We start from the raw sequence: 27,005 nt of genomic DNA, 5'->3' as shown, positions 1-27,005 counted from the left end.
GAACCTTCAGTAAAACACTCTAATATTAATAATTATTATTGTTATTGTTATAGGGTGACACACGGTGGTGCAGTAGGTAGTGCTGTAGCCTCACAGCAAGAAGGTTGCTGGTTCAAGCCTCGGCTGGAAATGTTAACTGACCCAGCCATGTATATATATATATAAGAAAACTCACTGTTGTGCGTTAAATGTAAAAATGCATTCAGAGAATATTATAAAACTAATTGTTGTATCATGAAATTTCATTTCATTTTTAGAATATTTTTTAAACATCAAATATTATTATTATTATTATTATTATTATTAAGCAATTATAACTTAAATTCTTCAAATGTATTTTTTTAATAAAAAAAGAGGCTTCAACAAATTGGCAGAAGAAAAAAGAAGTTGTGCATCAATCATGTAAAATATTTTATTTTTTATTTTTTTGTAAATTCAGTTCCTCAAATACCAAACCCTATATCATTCTGTGTACTCAAAAAAGTTTCAGTTTCCAAAACAATTTAGACTACTATACAGAGAGAAAAAAAATTAAACAAAAGAACAACACTAGGAAAATGATGTATGTTACAAGACAAGGAAAATATCCATAAAACAATTTTGTCACAGCTGTTCATTTGAAGAAAAAAAATATATACAACTGACTCTTTTTTTTTTTTTTTTTTTTTGAAAAAATTCATGCCCATTACAATACAAAGTCTAAACTGTCCATTTTCAACGTGAAATTGTGCACACAGAAACTTCCAAATTGAAATAACAAGGCATGTGAAATGTTAAAAACATTTTTGGCTACAAAACGAATAGCGCTTCACTTCAATCAATAAAACTAATACAAGCATCTATTTTTCATATGTACATATTTGAGATTTTTCAGAGAGTTAACCTGGCCCTTCGTTCAGCGATTCCTGCTCATAACACCATCCAAAAATGACTTCTTATTCTCGTTCATTTATAAAATCCATACGACGGTCTGTATTTATATATATATATTTTAAAAAAAGAGCTACTTGTGCATGTTGCTTGTGATTTCATAATCGGTGTGTGAGGTTTAAAGTTCATTTCACAGTTATCTCTACATCTACAATCCCACCTGATTTACTAGAAAGTCACTTGCTTTGAACTCTGCTCTGCTTTGAACAGCTGCTATCAGCAGCAGAGCATAAAATGGAATGAAATTAAAACGAAAACCAACAATATGGTCAGCACTAACGTAAAAACCACAAAACCACTACAAATACCACATCCTAAACAGAGAAAATACTTTTCTTGTGAAGTCACCTTTGCAATAATTACACGTGGTATCATGATGTGCCAGTTAAATTATTTCCAATGGGGAAAAGAAAGAAGAGCAAAAGCAAAGCAAAACAAAACAAGCACGTCTAAAATATCTGAACATCAAGATGAATAAGGTAGTGAATGAAGGTAGTATTTGGTCAATCATTCAGATATTTCTCTATATTTACACTGTATTTACAGAGTCTGTAACAGAATCTCAAACTGCGTCAGGCATCCTTTTTATCAGCATCAAACTGCTATTAAAATAGGCCCATTCATTCACTCGCACAGTAATAAATACATAACATCTTTATTTTCTTACACTAAACAATGAGAGATATCTAGGATAAAACTGACTCATGGAATCAAGTATTTTTTCATTTATTTTTGTGACTTTGTTTTCCTTTTTTTCTTTTTGATTTTTTGTTTTTTTAGTGCAACATGTTTTCCCTTTGCGGAAGTCAATTCCGTACATTCTCCATTCAGTGATGTTCTACATTGAGTTCTACGATACAGTCTCTACAGATCACGCCGTACAAATGGGTTACCCTTACCATCGACCTATAAGGCGATACCCAACACAATACTTTCGTTCATTTCTCATCCTCTTTTGCTGGTGAAGTCTGCCCCATGTGACACACACATTCAATCTGACACACACATACACACACACAGACTCGTGGCACATGCAAAAAACTGAACCTTTTCCTTTCAAGTCAAGAAAATGATACGAATGGCTCTCACACAATGCTGTACTCTTGCGTTGTGTTTTCCTCTTAGTTTTGCACATTTAGAAATGTTTCCTAATGTCTCCCCTGGTGAACTGCCAGCTCATAGTTGGAGTTTTTCAGTTGATCCACTTGCGACATTTGGCTGCTCCACAGTGACATGGGATCTTGCTCTGATCGTTAACAGGAGTGAGCTTGTAATCATAGCAGAGCTGCAACAAAACCATTCAAAAGTGGGTTAAATCTCAGATCATAAGGTTTACAGACAGAATACTTTGCTGTTTTTCAATATTTCATCACATAATAAAGAAGAAAATCAAGGCCAGTTCGCAAGGACATTATGGGAATAGTTTCAAAAAGATCTTTCTGAATGTAGAAGAAAAAAAAGTCACTGGATCACTATCCACATTTTTTTTTCCTGCTGATGAAAAATCTGAATGAGAGTTCATCCTGAGGAAGATACAAACAAACAAACAAAACAAAACAAACAAACAAACAAACTACTGCAAAACCAATAGGACATTATTGTGAATGCTTATATAGTTACTCTTTATCATCCTTAATGCAAACAAGCCTCAACAGAGATATGTGTGCGTAACAAGCATTTCACATACACTGTTTGTTTTATTTGTTTTATTTATCTGTTTAGGAGTTGTTAATAATACATTTTTCCCTATCATTTCTTTGTACTCTTATATTTTGAACCCTATCATACACCTGGCGCAATAAGGCACAAGACGTGTATGACGTGATTTGTTGCTATTTTTAGTCCAGCGCAACCCTAATTGTCACATCTTTCATTCATTTGCACCACTTTATGGAATCATGATTGAAGGAGTGTTAAGCCACATTGTTGGTGTGTTGCTATTTTGAGACAAACTGAAAAAGGGAATGGGAGACGAGACTCTGATTGGTTTAATGCACTTCATGCTCAAAACACACTCTTAGCTTATTAAGAAAATAACCACAACCCTGTTAAAACATGCGCCGTATCACAAACCGTATTTTTCCGTCCTCAAAATAGCATAAATAGTGGATTCTGACACACCCTTAATGCTTAAGCGGCATGCACTTTAAGCCTGGTTTATACTTCTGCGTCAAGTGATCGGCGTGACCCACGACGCATGCAATGCGCGTAGCTGTGCAGTCATACTTCTGCGCGCTATTTCTGTTGCTCTGCGATAACACTTCCGAAATGCTAGTTGGCAGTAAGGTGTTAATGTTCCTCTGTGTTGAGGTTCTTCGCTGATGTTTTGTTTTTTTCTGAACACTTCCTTAATGTACAAGTGGTTCAAACTCTATCATTTTGATGCAGAAACCGGCGGATGTGCAACAACTTTAACATGAGGCACACACAAAACAAAACTTTCCATCCAGAGCTACTTTATGGGAATCCACACTTGTACACAATAGCTCCACCGGGCTCGCGCGGCTCTCGGTCCTGCCCACACTCGCCAGCGTTAACCAAGCCGACCAATCACAGAGCTTGTGCTACATGTCGTTGCGACGTGTAGTTACATTTTTTGAGAGGTGCGCATCAGCACCTGCACCAATGATGGCCACGACGAGGGCTATGCGTCCATGCATAGGCCACGTCGTAGCCTACGCATACGCTTGACGCAGAAGTATAAATCAGCCTTTAGACTTAACTCCTAGACTGTTAAAATTACGCCTTATGTTTTGTTATTCAAATTTATTTAACAAAAAAAAAGCCAAGATAGAAAGTAGTAGGACAGCCTATGATTCTGTAGATCCACTTTAGAAGTAATTACCTAAAGTCATGAGTTTTTGCACAGCTCTTGCCACAGCATTACAATTAGTATGAGGTCTGGACTTTGACTGGACTACTGCAACAGCTTGAGGTTTATTTTCAGCTGTTCTGTGGTAAATTTGCTGTGTGCTTGGGATCATTGTCAAATCTCGTTTCATCTCTTTAATGCTATTTTGATACCAGGTACTATGATACATTGCAGTTAGTTTGATCATAGGTGGATGATGTTACATGTTTAAACAAAGTCTAAAAAGTTAGAAGCTTTTCAACTGTTGACCCCTTTCAGAAGTAGTCAACCACACATTTATTAATATTGCTTTCAGAGTGTAACTGCTCATGTGGTTGATGTGTTTGAGTTGCTAAAGACCACCTATTGACCTAACATGAGATTGTAAGTCAGGTAACAATAAACAAAAACTAAATGCAAAACTAATGTACAACTAAATGTCCTATACAATCCGATATCAATATATGAATATATAAGAAAACAAACAGAAAAAGTATCGGTTGTGTTTGTGGCATTAGCAAATGAAGTTATTTTATTTAGTGTGCATGACAATAAATGACAGATAAAATCTCACCTCTTCTCCTCTCTCAATCCTGCAGGCAGCACTGATGATGATCTTGTAGCCCCGCTCAAACGTCACAACCTCAGCCACACAATTTGGTGAGCATGAATGATTTATGTACCTAAAAAATAAATGAAATAAATCTTAAATCATTATTAAAGCGGTTGTAGTTATTCAGTGAGCATAACTGTACTTCAAACTGCACAGAAAAGACTCCTGTAGCAGAAACAGTGCAAGAAAATGTATATACTAGTTTAACTTATTACACTATTCAACACTATTCTTATTTTTTTATTTAATATGAATTTTTTACTTTACTAAGGATGCATTAAACTGTTTACAAATGACAGAAAATACATTTTCAATGTTACAAAATATTTCACATAGCTGTATTCTTTTTTACAAATAAACCTTCTATTCAGCGAAAAATAATAAAATAAAAATATCATGATTTTATCTACTGATTTCAATATAATTAGAAACATTTCTACATTTTAGAATGATTTCAGAAGGATCACTTGATGCTGAGAGTTGGAGTAATGATGACAAAAAATAAGCTTTGAATCAAATGAAGGAATTTAATTCCAAATATATTAAATATAAAATTATTGGCACAGCATTGTGGATGATGGATATATGGTTATTCAGTGCTCACTCAGCATAAATGAGTACACTCCTCACAAATCTCTTTTTTAAATGATTATTTTCTATAGAATACACAAAAATATTTGTGCAAATACATTAGATTAGTCGCCCAAACTAGAAGTAATTTAAAAAGATTCTTTCTACTTCTCACTATTTTTAGTGAAACTTGTATAATGTATACATTCATTTCACACAGAGTAAAATATTCAAGTGTTTATTTATTTTAATTTTGATGATTTTGATGACAACTAACAAAAACCCCAAATTTAATGTCTCAGAAAATTTGAATATTGCTTAGGACCAAGACAAAGAAAGGTTTTTTTTTTTTTTTAAATCTTGGCCAACTGAAAAGTAATGAACATGAAAAGTATGACCATTGCCTGAATTACTGCAGCAATGCACCGTGACATACGGCTAATCAGTCTGTGGCACTGCTTGGATTATATGAGAGCCCATGATGCTCTGATAGTGGCCTTCAGCTCTTCTGCATTGTTGGGTCTGGCATACAGCATCTTCCCCTTTACAATAGTCCACAGATTTCCTATGTGGTTAAGGTCAGGTGAGTTTGGCTAATTATGAACAGGGATACCATGATCCCCAAATCCCAGGTACTGGTAGCTTTAGCACTGTGTGCAGGTGCCAAGTCCTGTTAGAAAATGAAATCTGCATCTTCATTAAGTTGGTCAGCAGCAGGACGCATGAGGTGCTCTTAAACGTCCTGGTGTAGAGCTGCATTAACCATGGACCTCACCAAACACAGTGGAGTAACACCAGCAGGTGATATGGCACACCAAACCATCACTGATTGTGGAAACTTTAGTCTGAACCTCAAGCAACATGGATTGTGTGCCTTTCCTCTATTCCTCCAAAGTCTGGGACCCTGATTTTAAAAGGAAATGGAAATTTTACTTTCATAAATGAGCATAATTTTGGAGCACTCGGCAGCAGTCCAGTCTTTAGTTTAGGAATCTTTTGATGCCATCTGTTCAAGAGTAGCCTGACACAAGGAATGTGACTGCTAAAACCCATGTCTTGCATACGTCTGTGCGTAGTGGTTCTTGTATCAGTGACTCCAGCTTCAGTCCACTCTTTACCCCACATTTTTGAATGGGTTTTGTTTCACAATTCTCTCCAGGGTGCAGTTATCCCTATTGCTTGTACACTTTTTTTCAACCAAATATTTGTCTTCTCTTCGCCTCTCTATTAAGGTTGGACACAGAGCTGTGTGAATAGCCAGCCTCTTTTGTAATGACCTTTTGTGTCTTGCCCTCCTTGTGCAAGGTGTCACCACTTAGGGCCTTTGCAGGTGTTTTTAGCTAATTAACTGATTAGGGTGTGGTACCATGTGTCTTTTCCTTTGAAACAGTGACTGGTCTCTTTTGAAAGATTACCTAATGTATTCTTGGGAACTTGTTTTCGGGAATTTGTTTTCCATAACAAACTTGTGAAGTCAGAACTTACAAGGAAAGAATGCAAGACTGAACTTTGTGTACTTAAATATTGAGAAAACCCCAATTAGATGCAGCGAATTTCTGCAGCCATGCCTCCATTTCCAGATGTCTCTGTTTTCCCCCATCCACACTGACACGGAGCAGCAGCATTTTAAAACAAAAATGGCCTCTTCAGCATTTTCAAAAAGCATTTTCAGGGCTCCTAAACTCCAGGTTAGTGTGGTCGGAAAGTGTATTTGGATTGAGGTGAAAAGTGATTGTGTGGCCAGGAGTTGGGTCAGGAAATTTTTGCTATGTGGGTAATGTACATATTACAATGCTCAAATGACAGGTCAAGATAATATCTAACCTTGCAGGGCTTCCAGAGTTGGTTGCATCAATAACTCGCTCACTGTCAATGCAGAACATGTACGCTGGCCGGTTCTGTAGGAAACAATCCACACAGACTTAGAAGAACATATTAAGACAGCATTCCACATCATTCTCTCATTGGTTGAGCATGCTTTACCTTAGCCTTGTACAGCAGCTCTCTCCTCATGGCCACCTCAGTGCGTAGAATATCCCCCATGTATTCAATCACCATGGTCTGCTTCTCAATGGCACGTGCTGCAAACAGGCCAAGACCCTGCAGACACGAGATGCATTAGACTTGCATCAACACCCAAGACTAATGCTCATGCACAAACAGGTTACATTCTATACACTCAAATCATTTTCATATACAAAATTAAAAGAGCTATACCTGTAGCTTACTTTCATCTACAAACCCTCAAACATGGGTAAAAAGTTACACACTCAAATTTAATAGCCATTCCATTAAGGTTTACTTTAGGCCACGTTATTTTTCAGCAAAGTTCTTTGGTTCAGTTGAAAAAGTAGATTTAAATACAATTTAAACAGCAATGATAATACTGTGATTAATGATCTGAGTTGATTTGATGAAAACCAGTCATGATAAGTGTCAGTTAGCACAGTATTATTGTTGCTCTTTTATTTAAAACTTATTTCTGCAAACCTTTGCATTGTAGTGTGTAGCGTCAAAAACATTATCAGTGAATCAGTCACATTAGGAGCACCAGGAGTTAGGGGGCAATCAGTGACATTTCGAGCTAAATATATGATATTCTGTAATGACTTTTTGTGATGATGTAATGATGTGATGTTGGTAATCCTTGAAAGTGTCTCTGAATTGTGTATTCTGATGCACTTAAATTGTGTTATTCTGTCTACGTGGTTTCCATTTATGTAGAGGGGGCATGGACTTTCTCATTCCTGCTAAAGTCAATAATGACCTCCTTGGTGCTATGTAAATGAAGATTAAATGAAGGTGCACCGATCTGTTAAATGCTACACCTCTTCTCTAATTGCTTTCTCATCCACTCCTGAAATCCTAAAATAAGTCCAGCCACTGTTTTGTTGTGGGGTGGGCTGGAACACAAGTGTAGGTATAAAGCAGGGTTGCTCAATTCTGTTTCTGGTGATCCACCCTTTTTAAGAGTTCAGCTCCAACCCTGATCCAAAACAGCTAAACCAACTAAGTGGGATCTAAAGGAGGAATACTTGATAATTAAAGACAGGTGTGTTTGATCAAGGTTGCAGCTGAACTCTGCAGGATGGTAGATCTCAAAGGACAGAATTGGGCAGCCCTGGTATAGAGTATACATTAGTGAACTCAGCACATAACCCTGAGGTGTTCCAGGTCTGAGTGATACATAAGAAACAGATGTCAGTTTGTGATGAATTGAATAAAAGTTGCCCTTCGGATGGGGAACTTCAATGCTATAGTGGATTTAATCCACTTATGGCAATTTCGTTCAGAAAGCCAATAGTCTGAAAGTGTATGTAAACGGGCTAATGAAATGTCAATAAATTGGCAGCGTTAGCTTGCGCACCTGATGCAATCAATTTAACAATTAAAGTACAGTGAAAGCAAGGTGAGGCATCCTTTTTGCTTCAGAGACTTCTACAGCCTTCTAAGAGAGTCGATGAGGGTTCTTCCTGATGATATCCAGCGATTTCAAGCAAACGAGAGCTGTGTTCCGGTCCAGAGTGTGTACACGCAGCAGCAGACGGTCGAGCTCTTGCCTGGTGTTCTTTGGGTCCGTTCCTCCAGAGCGGTGCGTATTTTTGCAAATTTCCTAAAAGAGCAACACAGTCGTGTAGCACGTCCTTTTCAAGATGGCGCTCCGACTGCGTTTCTGGATGCGGTGTTTTCCTGTCCCCGGATGATAGGCATGAGCACTGCGTTGCATGTCTGGGGGTCCAGCATGTTAATGCGGTGCTTGCGGGCAAATCGTGTCATCATTGCGATGGCATGTCTGTTGCACTGCTAAGATCGCGGCAAGCTCTTGCAAAAGGGCGAACCACCCCAGCTGTCCTCTGCACTGCAGCGGGCACTCGGGCAGGTCTAAGGGGTTCCAGTGGGAAATTATCCATCACCTCTGGGTCCGTAGACCTCTCGCTCATCCAAACGCTCCATCCAAGCTTCGAGCTGGGGGAAGCGATCCGTCTAACCAAATGGTAGCCCTTACGCTCGATGACACCGGGGACCAGACGTCCACTGCAAGGATCCAGACCAGCTCGCCCCCTCCGGGCAGGTAAGCGCTGTCACGGATCCTGAAACGAACATGTTAGCCGTGCTTTACCGGGCTGCTTCGGCCACAGGGTTGGAGATGGTTTTTCCCCAGCTCGGCCAGACCGACTACATGAGTGCTACGTGGAGGACAAGAGGGCCAAGCCTTCGAAGCCTCACGTCCCCTTCTTCCCCAAGGTGCACAGTAGGCTCACGCAGTCCTGCCACCTTTTTCTGCCCGTGCTGCGTGTCCCTCCGCCCTCACCACTCTTGACTCTTGAAGCAGCCAGGGAGTATGAGGCGATCCCTTAGGTTAAGCGTGATATTGTGATCAATTTTTTGTCCGCGTGGTGCCTCCTCTTGGCGGGGTCCACCACGTCTCCTGTCCAAAGCCTGTAGGTTATCTGCCTCCCTCGGAGCCAGAGCTTACAAAGCTGCAAGCCAGGCTGCTTCCGCTTTGCACGCTATGGCCACCTACCAGCCCTATTAATTGCAGGCGCTGGCCCAGCTGCACAAGGGTGGGTCTGACCCAAGCTTGCTACACAAGCTCCGCACTGCAACTGACTATGCTCTTCGGACCACTAAGTCCGCTGTGTGTGCTTTGGGGAGGACTATGTCCACATTAGTGGTCCAGGAGCGCCACCTCTGGCTAAACCTGGCTGATTTGCGCAAAGTCGACGGGCTGCTTTCTTGACTCCCCCATATCCCAGGCTGGCCTGTTCGGTGACACCGTCTGTGAATTCACCCAGGAATTCAAGGCAGAGAAAGAGCAGTCTGATGCGATGGGTAAGCCCACTCCGCCAGTGGCTCACAGGCTTTGAGAAGACGGTCTATCCACTATAGCATTGAAGTTCCCCATCCGAAGGGGAACGCTCTGGTTATTAAATGGAACGGAAATGCTATCGCCATAATGATTGTCCCTTAGCTGTAAGTATCAGTCTCTTCAGCTTAAAAAGGATGCCTCACCTAGCTTTCGCTGTGCTTTTATTGCTAAATTGATTGCAACAAGCATCAGGTGCGCAAGCTGACACTGTCAATTTCATTGGCCCGTTTACGTATTCTTTCAGACGAACGAAATTCCCATAAGTGGATTAAATCCACTATAACATTTCCGTTCCCCCCTCTGGGAACGAGGGTTACTTTAGTAACCAGAGCATTCTTTATCCGTTCATATATATAAGGTGGGCGTTGTAGCAATTTTTTTATTAGTGTATCACTAATGATAGTATTAAAAAGCTGAGCTATAATCTATGACAAGCAGCCTTACATCAATTTGTGCATGCTCTAGGTGACTTGCAATGTAAAGGCCGTGAACTATGGCATCCTCAGTGCAGTGTTTTACCCTATACCAGGGTTTTTCAAAGTCTAAGACAGTGGGCCTCCCTTTTGACACAACTTATCCATTGGCGCCCCCTTCCTCCCAAACACGCACACACACACACACACACACACACACACACACACACACACACACACACACACACACACACACACACACACACACACACACATATATATATATATATATATATATATATATATATATATACATACACACAGTATATATAAAGACACAGACAGATGTCAGACTGTTAACTCACTTTTATCATCATTTGCATGAAAGTGCAATTATTTACAGAGTAATAACAAGTATTTTAATGTAACGTTTTTAAAACTAGGATGATGGTTCAATATGAATAGAACAGTTCCAAGAACTGTCTATCCCAGTCAAAATAGTGGAAGTTTAGTGGGTCTAATGCTGTCATTAGCCAAAATATTTTGACAAACCACACATAAAGGTCGTGGTTCATCAGCTGGTCCTGTCCACATAAATCATAAACTCAAATACTGATCATCATATCGTCGTCTTTTGGGTTTAAGCCCTGAACTTGAAGGCTTTTGTGGCTAGGGGGCGTGGCCGAGCGCCGTGGGAACGGAGTGAGGCCACCGCGTAAGTGGATACACTTGGAGCTCTGGATCATAAAAGGAGGAACAAGGGCAGAGGAAGCCGAGGGAGGACCGGACCCGGACATATTTTACTTTTGCTTTCAGTTTGACGGCAGTCTCCGTGAGGATCTGCCGTCCGTTTGTTTTGGTTTAGACAGAGCTGCCGTCACTGTCATTAATAAACCACTTTAAAACTGCTTCAGTTCTCTGCCTCCTTCTTCCCGGCGGCCAAAGAGCCGTGAACTTCATTACAGCTTTGAATCGGGGTGGGTCTCAGAAACCGACCCATTGTATTAGCAGGCATATACCTGTATTGGCGGGCTTGCCAAACAGAAGCGAATTCACAGCTATGGCCTTCTGGGTAAAAAAGGTTTTCTTATATTTGACGTATTTTTTTTTCTTTGTTTAATTAAAACATTTAAATATAATAAAAAATACATATAATAATTAAACTTAATAATTATATTTTTATTATATTATATTTTTTTCCCACGCCTCCCCTGACATGCTCTGGCGCCCCCCAGGGGAGGCGCGCCTCACACTTTGAAAACCCCTGCCCTATACAATACCTTTAAAAAGTCTTGTAATCGATCCCAGTTGTAAGAGCAACAAATAATAACTTGAATTCTACTTGATCATTTGGAAAAGTGGTAAATGAATCAGATGAAACATCTGTTGAACTGCACTCCAATCATCACAAATACGACAGAAGACGTATTCCAACCCACATGGACCCAAGATTCTCAAAGAAATCTGTCTAGTTTGGTGAAGGAAAAATCATGTTCAATCAACCAAACATGTTGTTCTACATGATGTAGCTCATGTGCATGGTCTCACCTGGATGCGGGAGTGTGCCAGATATACATTTGACTTCCAGTCACTGGCGAGCCGGCGGTACTGAGATGACTTCGAGTGCACAAAGTGTTTACTGTGAGATGATGCACTAGCTGCCACGGTTGAGTTCTGGATACAGCGAGATATTCTGGGCCATGATGAGAGGATCTTCACCCTGTGGGAGTATATCAGGGACAAAGACAGAAAATTAAAACATTTTATTAAAGGGGTCATAAAATGACCTTTAAACAAATCACTGCTCTCTTAAGAAAGTGTCTTTGAAGGATCAGCTTCAAAAAAGCCTGGGTATCAAAATACCTTAGAACATTTATTACTGTATGCTATAAATGACTGTCACATGTCTAGGCATCCAGCATGTGAAGACATTATTTGTGAGTCGCATCCAGTGAGTGCATGTCTATGACCATGCTAAGGTAATGACTAGCACAGTAATATGTGGGTATTCCCTATAACCAGAAACGCATTTTCTGAAAAGCCACTCTGGTTAACTTACAATGAGACCTGAGAATTATATTTACAATTAATCTGCCAGTTGGAGCTTCAGGTTCACTGGGAAAAGAGTAAGGTCATCTCCTTGCCAAGCATCTATTTTCTTGATTTGAACATGGGATGGTATTATATCTGTTGATGATACCGATGCTGATACCATATAGCTGTTGATTTCGATCTAATAACATCTTTTTCAGCACTATCAACCTTCAATGTATCTGCCTTTAAACATACACCCTAAATTCAATACATAACTAATAAAATAACTTAACAAAACTGTCCAGCAACATCACTTGACAAAAATAATAGGACCTTCATTATAATATGTACAGTAGAACACAGTAGAGACAACACATTTAATCTATTTAGCTGAACTGTAAAACACCATTATAAAACATATATAGATAAAATTCCAGTATAAACAAAGACTATTATACATAAGACATGTCACTCGTATCATTTTGAATGGGGAAAAGTGTTTATATGGCAAATAAAGCTTGCCTTCGAGTAAAGGAGTCAATCATTGATCGATATACGGTCCGCCTTCTTGTAAAATAGCTAATCATCAATCGCTATAGACTGACTATTCTCTGGCAGAGGGTTCAGGCCAGACATGAGTTTCTTTAGATTTTGTGTGATTCTAACGTTTAAAAATGAAACTAAAAACATAGTCGTTGTTTAATTTTGTTAGTGATTCCTTATTTGAAGTTCATTTATAAGCTTGGCAAGCAGTTATTGAGAATTTGATGTTTCCTTATTCAAACAAAATGCCCGAGCATACTGCCGAAAGGCATTTCAAAGATGGCTATCGAGTGAAATGTATAAAAAGGTCTATTTAAATGTAAACAAACATATGTGTTTCAAGCACTTTCCTAAAATAAATAGAGACAAAGCCATCATTTTTTTAAAAAAACACTCAGAAAAACACTGACCCAAACTGAAAAACCCAAACTGTTAGAACTCCTGACAGATTCGAAAAAAAAACCTCACCATTTACTGCCTCCAAAACATAATTTAATTTAATGAACTTCATGAACACACTCCCTCATTTTAAAATTAGATTAAAGACACATCTCTTTGCATTAGCAGACACATAAAACCCAACTGCATAACTTTTGAAATCCAAATCTTCTAAAGGGTTAATAGGCTGCATTAATAAGGGCAGCCGGAGTTGGGAACACTTCTTAAAAGTCATAACTTGAACAGTATCTGCGCTTATGTTAGTCTGTTTCTCCTTATTCCAAGGTCTCTAAATCCTGGACCTGACCCATATTCTAAGCAGATACTGTAGTGGTCATGGACAAATTGAGAGCCTGAGACTCATTCCTAAAAGACCCCAGTGACATACAAGTCTTCGCATTAATCCTGTGGGCTCGACTGAACACCCGTCGGTGTCCTACTCAGACTTGCAGCTTCTCCACGATGGTCGTTCAGCAGTCTTCAGACTCCAGCAAAGTGTGGTTATAGGATGAGTGGTCGTGCCAAACTAAGCCAGTTTTTTCCCCTTCACTGTTGTCTATTGGTGAAGTTTGTTCCTCGCTGCTGTTGCCACTGGCTTGCTTGGTTTGGGACTTGTGGGAATTGTTTGGGACTTGTGCATCGCTGGATTGCTCTACAGTGTTTAGATTTATAGTAGTCTCTGCTGAAAAATCCAGCTTAAACCAGCCCAGGATGGTTGGGTGGTTTAAGCTGGTAGACCAGCCTGGTTTTAGACCGGGCCAAAACCCCTCTAAAACCAGCCAACCATCCTAGGCTGGTTTAAGCTGAATTTTTCAGCAGGGGAGACATTTAAATTACACTGAACTGAACTAAACTAATCTGAACTTTAACTCTAAAAATGACTAAAGCAGTTTCAATTTACTACATCATCTATGTTAAGCCGATTTGACACAATTTACATTGTAAAAGAGCTATAGAAATACACAAATTGAAAGAAACATTCAGATGATTTCTATGATCACAAGTATCACATGCACAATTTTAACCCTTTTAACTGCAAAAAGTTCACCTTTTGCAGCCGCTACAGCAGCACATCTAATGACCTAATGTAAATATATCAATCAATATATTTCCTAAAAATTTCAACTTTAATGTTATCCCATGCCTGACAATGACTTTTCAAGTAATTTGGCTTCTTCTGTGAAGGAACATGATTGTGTAACAGTGAAGTTAGACATATTGTGTTTTTAAAAAGGAAAATGACCTACATCTCCTTGTGATGGCTTTATTCTATGGTTTATAGATAGTCCATTTCATATGGGTTTTGTAAAGGGATTTGATTATAAAGGTTTCATTACAGTGCTATGAACACGCTCTTCAAGTAAAGTGTTACTAATGTGAATCAATAAATAGTTTAATGTGAATGAGAAAACAAGGATATTCACATTATATTAACGTAAAAAAATCTAACCTTCATCAAATAGTTTGCAAAAGCTCTATCACGACCTATTTAATTTTTTTGTTCTTCTTTCAGTGACATTAAAAAGTATTTTTTTACCAACTTATCAGCACATTCATTTTTTACAATAGTGAAATAATATTTTTAGGACAGTTACTGACCTTTCATGTTGGGGGTACGTCTGCAATTCAGAACGAGCACTGCCAGATGAATTCATTGATAGTGGCAGAACCAACAAGGGATTACGTCCGTACCGGAAGCGATACCTTGAGCATGCCTCCACGCCCGGCAACTTTGAAAAGAGTAACAATTGACAAAATTAGCTCATTGTGACAAATGTAATTTACGTTACAATATGCAGTGAGTAATATCAAGGTTCATTGTAACTACCGATTCAGCAATGCGGGTAACAGCTGAGATGGTGAGTCCAAACAGATCCTCTCCCTTCAGATAGATGGGGAAGAGTCTCAGCATGCCGGTCTCTGCCCTCCTCTCAGCCACAGGCCCAAGAACCTTCTCCCAAACTCCTAGAGGACATGGATATAAATGAGCACACCCACCAATAAAATGACAAAATAATGGTTACACAATTAGTCACATTAAATTTTAAATGAAGATAATAAAAATTGATAATGTGATTATTGAACCTTAAAAGCGGCATTTAATTTGAAATAATTTTATGATGAGCAAGTGGATAGATTGGGACAGTCTTTTATTTTTGTGATCTAAGGGTGATATGAATTTAAAATCTAAAACAAATATAACAAAAGAATTAAATAGTTTTGAATATGCCCTAATATGGGTTTTTGAAAATGACATTACATGCAGTGTGGAACACAGCTCTAAGGGAAGTGAAATATCCAGCTAAGGTTTAAATCTGTAAGTGTGCTGGCTTTAAAACTATTGATTCATCCATAAAAGAGTCGACTTGTAGTGGTTCAAATTAGTCGTCATGGTAACAAGTTTTTAGCCCTGTCGGTGTTAAGTTGATATGGAACTCAAGTGAAAACGCAGCACGTGCCGCTTTCTTTGTGGATTTAAACGCGTCTATGAGCTCATGATCCTCTGTTTTTTCTTGCTGTTTTGGCCACCGTCAGGTGTTCCGACACATCTGCATCGGTCAAGTTTCAAAATAGTTCAGCTTTTGCCACTATGTGGATTTAAACTGAATGTGTGTCATGGTTAAGAATTGAGCAATATGCTGGTGTTTTACTGCATGGCTTTAATGCACTCCTGCATTGGGATCACACATATACTCTGAACTCTGACTACTTCAAAATTGTTTATAAGCCATGGTGGGGATTTCAGTCTGTCTCGCTCTGAACGTTGTCCAATCACAACAGACTGGGTCATCGGACCAATCAGCACAGATTAGCATCGCGTGAAGGAGGGGTTTGGGAACAAATTAATTGCTGAACAAATCATATGGGAGTCGTTGGGATAATTATGTAAAAATAAATGCATATTATAAGATGATGAAAGTTTTTTTTGACCTTGCATGCATTTCAGCCTGTTGTTGGAGACCCCCTAAACCAAAATATGACCTTTTTAAATGCATAATAGGGGCTCTTTAAGTTTAGCTACTGGAAAATTGGATAATGACCAATAAATGGTTTTCGCCAATGTGATTACAAAAAATGACACAGAAGATACTTGTAAAATCTCTATATCGAATGTGTTAAGAAATATTTTTACAGTCGATTTATTCCTTAGACAGGGTAAACTAAAGTGATTAAACTATAGATCATAAGCAATTGCTTGACACTGATGTGCAATGCTCATTGATTGCAAAGTGCTGTAAAACCAGGAGTCTGGAGAATGCACAACAACACTGCATTTTTACTTTGAACATTCAGTCTTCTCGTAATGACTTTACATGTAGTAAATGATCAAATTAAACATAAGACTCTGTTAAGGAGAAACAGGAACTCTGTCATTAACAAACATAATACAATTAGGAAAGAGTCTAATGACGATGTACCTTTAGCAGAGGTATCAGTCAGAACCAGATCCTCATATCCCTGCTCAATGACACGAATGCTGAATTCGGCACGCCCTTCATGCTCTTCTACAGAGCAGACATATCGGCAACGCTTCTGACCATGTCGCATGCTCCAGTAAAGGCGAGTCGCTTCATAGCCAGGTGGAAAGATGGCTGTAGATGAGTGAAATGTGGGCATCAGGGCAGGAGGCAGCTGACCCATTGCATGGAAAAGCAAACTACCCACACGGAAAGTATGGCCACGCTCCGGCTGCTGCACGGCTGCCGCCAACTGACGCAGTTCATCACGCTGTACATAAACGCGACGGAACACTGAGAAACAGCGCAGCTGATGTTCTACATGTAAACCAGCAGCAGCACCAGCTCCGCGTGGACGGTGCTGGTGGCAGAGCATTGTCTTATCCTTGAAAAATGTACAGCCAGCCTGTAGGGCGCAAGTAAAGTGGTAGATGTTAAGGCACCGCAGGCGATGGCAGCCACTGGTGGCACCTAAGCGTTGACAAAATGCACAAACCACAGTTTGTCCACGCTGACGGGCCAAACCAACATTGATCAAAGCACCTGCTTGGGTCTCATAGACCTCTGAGGACCAAAGGGCACAGTTGAGGTGCACCCATGTGTCCAAGTCCAGGTTGAGCAGCCTAGCAGGGCCATCCGTCATCCCATCCCCAATCTGCTGGCAGAAACAACAGCGGCGCTGATCGCGGATGGTTAAGCATGGCCGCAAAGATGTGGTGAGCTGTTTCAAGCGCTCCTCCAATTCTGACTCTGAAGATTGAGGGGCTACTTTTGGCATTGCAATGTCTATAGTCCACTTTCGCCAGCGCAGGCCTTTCCAGCGTTTGCCGTGATGCCATTGTTTGTCTTCTAAGTGACTGTGCAAACGTGGTTTTAGCTTGACTGTGACTTTAAGATGGCCCTCTGATATGCTTCTAGGTTTGGATTCTGTCTTGATTGCTTTCGCTGGTGCAAAAGCCATGTGGAGGTACGGAGCAGGAGAAGATGGCTTGGGCTGGAGTTGGGCCAGGCAATGGACATCCAGTGAGGACATGTTGTTGCTGTACTGGTGCTGGACTTTAGAAAAGCTCTGTTTCAAAGCACTTTCAGAAAGTAGAGGAACAGAAGCCTGGAAATACAATGTGGATACATATAACATGCATATTTAAAAGTAGTTCACCATTATTCAAATAAAATCAACCACACTCAAAACTCCAAATCTCAAAACTGTTTGCATATGGATTATGACAGAGAAAGCAAACCTTGTTGTCAGCATTCCCGTTGGACTGAGATGATGATGAATGCAGAATGAGACAGCTGTGGCTGCAGAACACCAAACCACCATCTGAACATAACCGAGACTCCTGAACACAGGACAAGATTATGGGTTTAAACATTTTCTGATGCAGAATGCCAACAATGACCCAATCACTAAGATAAAGTCCAACCTGATTCCATTTATATATACAGTACCATCACATTTCAGAAATACTAATTATTACAGTACATTACAGTGAACAAACAATCGAAAATAGAACATTTACTTGTGGTTTGACCTCTTCATCTTTGGTAATTTTCCTCACGCCTTTGCCCAGGACAACCACTTTACAGTGTTGACACCATTGTTGCTTTGATCCTGGCCTTACTTGTCCATCCCTATACTGCTCTCCACCAATGTCTGAAAGAAATCCACAGTTGTCAGCAGACAGAAAGGTTTCCTCTCACTTGCTCAGATTGCAAGTTAAAACGTAATTACAAAAGCAATAAAAAAATTAAAAAATAATAATAAACTGTGGCATTTATATGTGATCTGACACAACTGAATTCAAAAAGATAGAGTTCTGTAGGGATGTGCACATTGATATATCGATACTCAGATGCGTTTAATTTGGTATCAATATTTTTTAAACAGTATCGATATTTTAACTATATTTTAATAATTTCGGCATAACTAAATGTTTTAGCGATGTGTAGAGGATTGTCAATGAAGCTTTGTATATGAGATGTTACACCAATCAATCTGTGGCGAAACATGTTGTGAGCGATCGTGCTTTTCAGATAACTTACGTCCTCAACACACAGAAGTCGCACACTTCTGCATTACAAAATAACACGATGGCAGAGAGGTAACGCAGCGTGTTGTGGTGCTCATCAGCAAAAAAAAAAAATCATTGCACAAGCAATTTTTTGTGATAAGTAAGTTGTACACAGCAACAATACAAGAAGTTTTTATAAACACTTACAGACAACACACTCTGAAACTTATAAAGAAGCGGAACAAAAACAAGCTGCCCAGTGTTCATTTGATCAGTCGTCCTCTGTCCGACATTATAGGAGAGTTTTAAAGGAGGTATTGGTGGTATTGGTATCGTAAATAATGTAACAAAAAGAATCAGTATTGTATCACATTAAAAAATCGTGGTATCGCCCATCCTTAGAGTTCAGTCCAAGATCAGTAGTGCGTTAAAGTTTTGTTTGAGGTGTTTGCAAATCAACATTGATTTACTATCAGCAACAAAACTTCAAAGTTAACAAAAAAAGGTGAAACAATTTGATTGCAATCAATAATCGTTCTTCATGTTATCAATGTAATGGTGTAATTTTAACATTCATTATTGTCCCATTAATGTCAGAAATAATGCATACAAATATTTCATATCATATAAACAATTTTTTTGTTTTATGATACTTATCCTTATTTAAGAACAGTAATACAGTAGGTTCTCCTTACTTTTGTTATGGTTGTGCTGTAGAAGCAGGTGCTGAGGTGCTTGTCGTAGTGCTCGTGGTCCATTTGGCAATGCAGAGGCTAGACACTGTGGATCTACTGAGGTTTTGATAGCCCCAAAAGAGCCCCCTGGACCACTGCTGACTTCATAGCTGCTGGGGATCTTCACACGGATCAGGTCTGCAATGGCTGCAACAACATCAGTGATGTTCTAAAAAGTAAAAAGGAAAGTACAGAATAAGAAAGGGTTAGCTATTCTATCTCACATCATTTGAAATGTCTTAGGTATGTTTGCTAAGAAAAGCAATGACCAGTGGTTTCTAATATCTGTAGTTTATCAGTATTTTTATTTTGGGAAATGTTTCATATTTTTTACTTCACAACATGCTGTTCCTAGGGTTTACACTGAACTGGAGAAATCAACAATGAACAAGCTGATTTATAGTTACTTAAAGCGGTAGTTCATAAGTTTAGCCTCTTTGTCTCTATAACTATTTGAGACCTGCAATTGCACTTAAAGGTGGACTGATCATCTTTATGCAGCTTGTGAATTAGTGAGAAGTGTATTTCGAGGATTCATGCTGGTGTCTGTCACAGCACTGTCTAGTGGATACTATAAAATTGGAACATGTCACTTTTGGCAAACATTTTACTTACACTTTGCACTACCAATGTGATTAAATCAAATGTTTATCACCTCATGTCACATTAAACTGTGCAAATTATTACTGTTAGCCTATACTTTGTTCTTAAATTGTTAATGTTAACAACATAATATTAGCATTGCGTGTCTATGTGTATTGCTAATACACAGCACTATCTGTAGATTTCAGTTTCTCTAGTCTACAGTCTAATTATAAAAGAATAGATAAATTTAAATATTCCAGCTGCTGAGAAAAGATCCTAAAGCAAATATAGCAGTGAGTCCTTCTGTATGCATACAGACAGTGTGTATGTAATAATGCAAAGAAGAATAGCACAACAAGCCCATATTTCTTACCAATACCATTTCAGTTAGAAACATTATTTCAAACTTGTTATTGTTACTTAAACAAAGTTTAGCAGATAATGTAAGTTTAAACACTCGCTAGTTACTTGCTTCCTACAATGCTTGAATAATTTGGAACCAAATAACCCGAATAAAGTCAAGGGTGTCAAAATTGATTGTTTTTTTGATGCAGATTTGTCATAGATAGTGCCATTTGCGCCTGCTGTTCACATGTAAATCCCCCAGATGCTGCTGTTGACTGACTGACTAAATTACTGCCTGATTGCCAGACTCCACCCTCCTCCTTCCCTAAACCCAACCAATAGTATTTTCAAAAGCACAAATTGACCCGCCCACCCACTTTCCTAAACCCAACCAACAGTTTTAAAAAAAGAAAACCCCTCGCCTGATTTTTACCACATTTTCAAATTTTACTATAATCTCACCCTGTTATTTACTTGTTCATTTTATTTGTCGGATTCTGTTTATGTCTGTCTTTTGTCACCACTTTCTGAAACTGTTCCTTACCAAACTCAAACCCTGTCATCATGGTTAAATCCTCTCTGTATCGTAAGTCCACAGACATACATGGTAAGCTAACTGGTAACATCAGGAAAGCTGTCGATATGGAGGTAAGCGGTCAGCTGGTAAGCATGAAAAGAAACGGCATCATACCGCCCTGTGGTGTTCATTTAAAAAATTAAATGCAGCCATACATACTTCTGGCTACATAATTTGTGATCTCCAGAAACGTATATAGGTCTATGTTTTCAGAATGAGTCTATGTTATAATACTGTAGAGATACTGTAGGTTTGAACACTTGGTGATTACTTGCTTTCTCCAATGCTTGGATGATTTTCAACCAAAAAAAAAAAAAAAAAAAAAAAAACATAAATTCAGGTGTGCCAAAACGTATTGCTACTTCGATGCATTACAATGCAGATGCAGCAGATTTGGTAGTGGTTGAGTGATAAATCACCACAGTTTATTACATACTGACATCATTGATTGCATATGGGCTATATTAATGGTAGCATAGGCGAGACAAAAGAAGTACGAGTAATTAAAAAGCTCCAACTACTCAAAAAGCTGCTTGTGAGTTTTCTGGGAAAATCTTTCACTGACACTGAAGGTACAGTAGGACCTAATACACTAATTCATTGCTAGGTATTAAATGGAAACTGTAAACCTCCATTTCTGACAATCTTCATCTCACTGTGGACCCGTTTCTCTTACAGTGATGCTTCAATGCATCATGTGATCTTGAAATGAACCAAATCGATGACATCATAATATTAACCTAACTAAACCGTGAGACCAGTCTGCACCCCTAATAAAAGTCTTTCTCCTCCATCTTTCCATGTTTGTTGCAGTCTGCCCTCTATGCTTCTGTCTTGTTTGGTTCTGGTTAGGCACCATAGTTCAGAGGTCTACACTCCTATTGTCCCTTTAACATGATTTCCACAAATTGTTCAGCATGAGAGACATTTGATTAGCTTTTATAAAACATGTCTCTTCCTGTGTTGTTTTAACAAATGCCATTAAAATCTGTGTTTCATTTATTTCTTTGTTTGCATATTTTGATATTTTTCATATACTAAATAAAACTAAAGAATTTAGAAATCGAATGTTTTTTTTCCCCCACACAAATGAATAGAACACAATAAAGGCTAAAGAACTTAAATCTTATATTTGCTTAATTATTGCAGACTAGGGCTATACTTCTTACCATGTATTATCTATTTTCTAAAACATACAGTAGTGTAAATGTATGTTTATTACAATGAAAATCAAGACAACCAAACAAAACTATATTTTAATTGTACACATAACATCACATAAAGTACACATACAGTACCGTTCCATATAATTTTGTGAAAAGGCAAAGCTGAAAATATGGTTAAAGCGCCACCCAGCTGCAAGCACACTTACTACTGCCATGGTCACAGCAAGGACACCAGCAGAGGGAACAAATTTAAGTGGTGTTGCATACAGCTTGTGCTTTTCATTATTATCTGCTCCTCCTTCAATACCAGTCTCATTTGGTCCCAAATAATTATCCCCAAGCTTTACCAGCCCAGCCCAGCTAAGTTCTACCTGTAGTTTAGTGTTTCCCTTCACAGAGTTTTTGCTGTTGGTTTTTGTTCTTTTTGGGATTATTAATAAAGCTCATTTCTGTCCTACATGTGTGTCCTCTACTGATCCTTTACCTGCACACCTGACAATATAAACTATCCAATATAAACTATCAAAATGAGATTCTTGGAGCCGGAGTGGACATGACTGATGCTGTTACTAATGATTTGTTATGTCAGATTTTTGTGAACTAAATCTGTTGTAAACTTTAAAGCTGTTTTACAGCTGTTTAAAGCTGTTCTTAAATGTAATTATTTTGTCGATGTTACTGCTGAAACATGGTAGGTAATAATGAAAAATAACAAATATTAAATCGATATCTTCTGCAGATCAAAAAATTCTGTTTTGTACGGCATTTTCTAACTTGGGATGGGAAAGTTTTTTCATAGTTAAAAGAAAATTATTTATTCTACTACTACATTCCATTTCCACTGCTCTACTATGAATTTAAATAGTCAAAGCATGTACCTTTGAATCTATTCTTTTTTCCTGCTCAATATTTTTTGCTGTCAACCCAGACAAATTTTTCAAGTACCTCTCCAGTTATTCTAACATTTGATTTATACACACATACACACACACACACACACACGCGCGCACATACACGTACACAACTGTTATTTTGTATTTTAAACTCTGTATAAAATTTCTACCTCAATGACAAATGTGCACACATACAGTATTTATATCTGCTCAAAAATTTGCACAACATCCGTAGTGTACTGTCTGCATTACTGTTTCTTGTCCTGCCTTGTCTGTCCTGTGTTATTTGCACTAAATGTTGCACAAATCGCACTTTGTGCTCTTATTCTTATTTTATTTATTATATTTAAGTTTATCTTATCTTATTTTATTTAATTCTCTAAATTTTTATAGTAGTGCAAATTCCTGTTTTATGTTGTCAAATTAGGTTGTTTGATGTAGCACCTTGGTCCTGAAGGAACATTGTTTCATTTTACTGTGTACTGCACTGTATACTGTTGAAATTACAATAAAGCCAACTTGACTTGACTTGATTTCTCTGGTGGACCACTACTTTTTCTCACCTCAGCAGCAGCTGGCTTTAGCATGATGGCGATGGACACCAGTCCAGTGTTAGAACCATTCTGAACTGATCTGAATGAAGAGTCGAAAAACACTGATGAAGGCTCTGTCTTGACCTCTTGTAATTTGACATCTGAGCCAACAAAATAAGCAGAAAAAATAAATAGATTAATAAAAATGCATTCCACTTTGATCACATGTCATTGTATCTTTTAAAATCAAACTATTAGCATAAAAGGGAAGGAGTTTGTCACCTTTGTCTCTAAAGACAGGAAACATTGGAATTACTGGAGACATTGCTGGTGAAGGAGGTTCCTCCTTGACCAATGAGAGATCAGGATAACGACTGATCTCCATGCCAACCACACTTTCTGGGGAAGAAGACGGAACAAAGCTGTCTGGGGTGTTTCTGTCTTCACAGTGCTCCTGTCCCCTGTGTGAATAAAATATATACAATTTATACATTTAATAAATAAAGGGCAGGAAACACACACACACACACACACACAAACACACACACACACACACACACACACACACACACACACACACACACACACACACACACACACACACACACACACACACACACACACACACACACACACTACACATCAATCGTTAAACATTTGTGGTTGAAAAAAAGCTTAAAGGTTTTTGAAGGTTTTGATCAACATTTAAGGGTCACGAAACACCAAAACACATTTTTTGAGCTGTTGATATTCGTATATGTGTCCCACACTGCTAAAAACACTATTAAGACAAATATATCTCACTAAAAAGTTAAAATTGGTTGTTTTTGCGTTATTTTGAGAAAATTTGTACTTCCGGTTTGAAACAAATATTTTAAGCTGCGTCACGGCCATGAGATCTTAGCGTGTATTCCAGTGTGTAGACTGGACGTCTGTACCAGGGCGTCCCATATTACGTCTCTGAGTGTGTTGCATTCATTCATGAGTAAGGCTTGGTTCAAACCAATCAGCGCGCTCCATTATGTATGCGCTGCAACTTCATTAATATGCATGCTAGCTTTCTTAGACTGTACCTGAAACAGTGTTCAGACGGCAGAAAGACAACACACGTCGTGTTGCCAAAAGTTGTGGGAAAAGAATAAAAACTGTTTGGAGATACGGGTCACCAGTCTTGCTTTCATAATGTGAAGGTTTTGTTTCATTTTCTCTCTATGAGCGCCCTGCTGGACTCGTGTGGATCCATGTACGCGATGCGTGGCTGAAAAGCATTTGTTTGGAACATATTTTACTTGAGAGCATTTCTCATCAATGGTGAGATCCGGATTTGCTGCTCGTCTCCTTTAAAAAAAGACGCAGCTCCAATATGTGGTGATTATCCTGTCTACAGATTCGGTAAGTGTGTGCAATCAGTACTCTTAATAATAATTATTAAAAATAATAATTATTATTATTACTGAAATAAAATGATTTAAAAAATTTTTGTTGTCTTTCGTGTTTTGCTTTTTCCCACAGTTTTTATGTTTTAGGTGATGCAGGCAGTGTTGCCAACCTATAATAAATTTTTTAAAAAGCGACTAGTGACTACTCTTGCAACTTTTTTTGTGTTAATGGAAATTTTGTATAGACTCATGTGCCCAAACTGTACCGTCTCTACACTTCTCTATGAGCTGAGGGTGATGCCGTCAGCCCCTCCCCTGCCTCAGAGTACTAACAGGCAGCCCAGTCCTTGTACAGCGGTCTCTCCCACCTGCAGGCTGAGAGCAGATCACTCCTCGGTGTACAGATGGCAAATGATTTAACACCAACAGTGTGAAGGTATTTCCATTGTACAGTCAAACCAATTTGCTTCTCCTTTATTTTAACAATTTAATTTGACCGTTTATTAGTTTCTTATTTACAATCACAGATATTTTAGTGACAGTTTCGGAACTTCTCTGAGTTTACAACAACATACTCAAAATTGATCCTCTGCTTTTAACCCAACCAAGTGAACACACATTTTGAGTAAGGAGAGCACAAACAAACAAACAAACAAACAAGCAAGCAAGCAAACAAGCAAGCAAACAAGCAAGCATGCACGCACGCACAAACACACACACACACACACACACACACACACACACACACACACACATAGTGAACATACACCCGGAAGTGGGTAGTGGGAAGCTATTGTTTTACACGCCCAAGGAGAAATTATAGGTTTGGTGCCTTGTTCTGGCACCACAGCTGGGTATTGAAGATGGAGAGAATTTAGTTCATTTACTGCCCTTACCATCAATACTTATCAGGACCAGGAATTAAACCAGTAATGTAGTGTACTGTTGGTAAGTTGGTAAATATTTGGTAAGTTATTTTGGGAAAGATGACTCTTGTGCTCACCAAGAGTGCATTTACAGTGAATACATGTATGGAATGAAAACAGTTACCATATGAAATTATATTAATTATGATAACAATTTCACTAATTATATGACAATATAAAAAATACGCAATTATACATTTTTTTATTTAAAATTATAAAAAACATTTGGCCCATTAAGCAAATATTAGTACCTTTACAATTTATCAGAATTTCAATTATGAATATATCCTGTTCCTGAAAGTCTATGGCATAGAATAAGTGTGAAATTGTCAGTTGGAGGTATTATCCTAGTTTTTGTTACTACTATTTTGTACTTTATTACTATTTCTACTGACCTGAGCTCTTCCTGGTTGTTATGAGGTGGGGTGGGAAGAGAGGCCGGTACATTCACAGTTTTGGGCCCCTGAGCCAAAGCTTGAGCAAGCAGCTCCTCCTCAGCCTTAAACTCCAGTGGTCGAGCGAGCAGACCTTTGGTGACTGTTGAAATTAAAAACAAAATCCAGTGTCAAGTGTGTAATTTTTCAGTTGCATTGAACATGAAACATCTTTCATTTTAATCTATTTCAATAAACAATTTTTTCCTTAATTCAGGGAAAAAATCAATGTAGAAGTAGAAACGTGATCAACCATAAAATGCTTTGACCAAACCCAGCCAAATGTTAGTAGTTCATTGGCTCATTTGACTAATCAAATCAAGTCTAGTCACCTTCATTTGTGGTAGTGGTGTAATGATACACATAATCATCTTAAATTATTTGGTACATCACCTCCAGTTCAAAGCACATGTGTACGAAATCGAAATGCAATCCATGGTTTACATTTGGATCTAACATAACTTAAATCTGAAGTGAAATGTCCCACTTCTGACCTAATGTGAATTCGGTTACTGTGTTATTTTATGCTTAAAATATGTGTATTTCTTTATATATAAAAGGCATTTTATGTAAATTGTTTAAATATCTGTTGGTGTACACACATACCAATAGTAAATAATAAAAAATACAAGCAGTTTTATTCTAGGTTTTTCTTCTTCGTAATTGTATAGAAATTGAGCTGACCAGTGACTCTGAAA

General features: G+C 38.4%; 1 protein-coding gene across 31 annotated transcripts in view; it reads right to left on the bottom strand.

Annotated features, from left to right (window-relative positions):
- Nucleotides 1–398: 398 nt before the first annotated feature.
- The window catches only part of kmt2cb (lysine (K)-specific methyltransferase 2Cb), a 189,975-nt gene continuing 163,368 nt past the window's right edge, over nt 399–27,005 (bottom strand). For all 31 annotated transcript variants that reach the window (XM_009298109.4, XM_017351380.3, XM_005163297.5 and 28 more), the window contains 14 exons: nt 26,269–26,410; nt 23,851–24,029; nt 23,599–23,729; nt 19,431–19,638; nt 18,244–18,377; nt 17,962–18,063; nt 16,682–17,828; nt 15,091–15,227; nt 14,862–14,992; nt 11,796–11,967; nt 6,948–7,064; nt 6,789–6,862; nt 4,356–4,464; nt 399–2,215 (listed from right to left, as the gene is read on the bottom strand). In XM_009298109.4, coding sequence (XP_009296384.1) covers nt 2,123–2,215; nt 4,356–4,464; nt 6,789–6,862; nt 6,948–7,064; nt 11,796–11,967; nt 14,862–14,992; nt 15,091–15,227; nt 16,682–17,828; nt 17,962–18,063; nt 18,244–18,377; nt 19,431–19,638; nt 23,599–23,729; nt 23,851–24,029; nt 26,269–26,410 — 2,876 coding nt within the window. In that variant the 3' untranslated portion in view covers nt 399–2,122. The remainder of the gene's footprint in view (nt 2,216–4,355; nt 4,465–6,788; nt 6,863–6,947; nt 7,065–11,795; nt 11,968–14,861; nt 14,993–15,090; nt 15,228–16,681; nt 17,829–17,961; nt 18,064–18,243; nt 18,378–19,430; nt 19,639–23,598; nt 23,730–23,850; nt 24,030–26,268; nt 26,411–27,005) is intronic.

The sequence above is a fragment of the Danio rerio genome, chromosome 2 (genome assembly GCF_049306965.1).
Source record: "Danio rerio strain Tuebingen ecotype United States chromosome 2, GRCz12tu, whole genome shotgun sequence".
NCBI lineage: Eukaryota > Metazoa > Chordata > Actinopteri > Cypriniformes > Danionidae > Danio > Danio rerio.
Note: the sequence above shows the minus strand (reverse complement) of the source record. Positions and strands in the feature narration are given on the sequence as shown.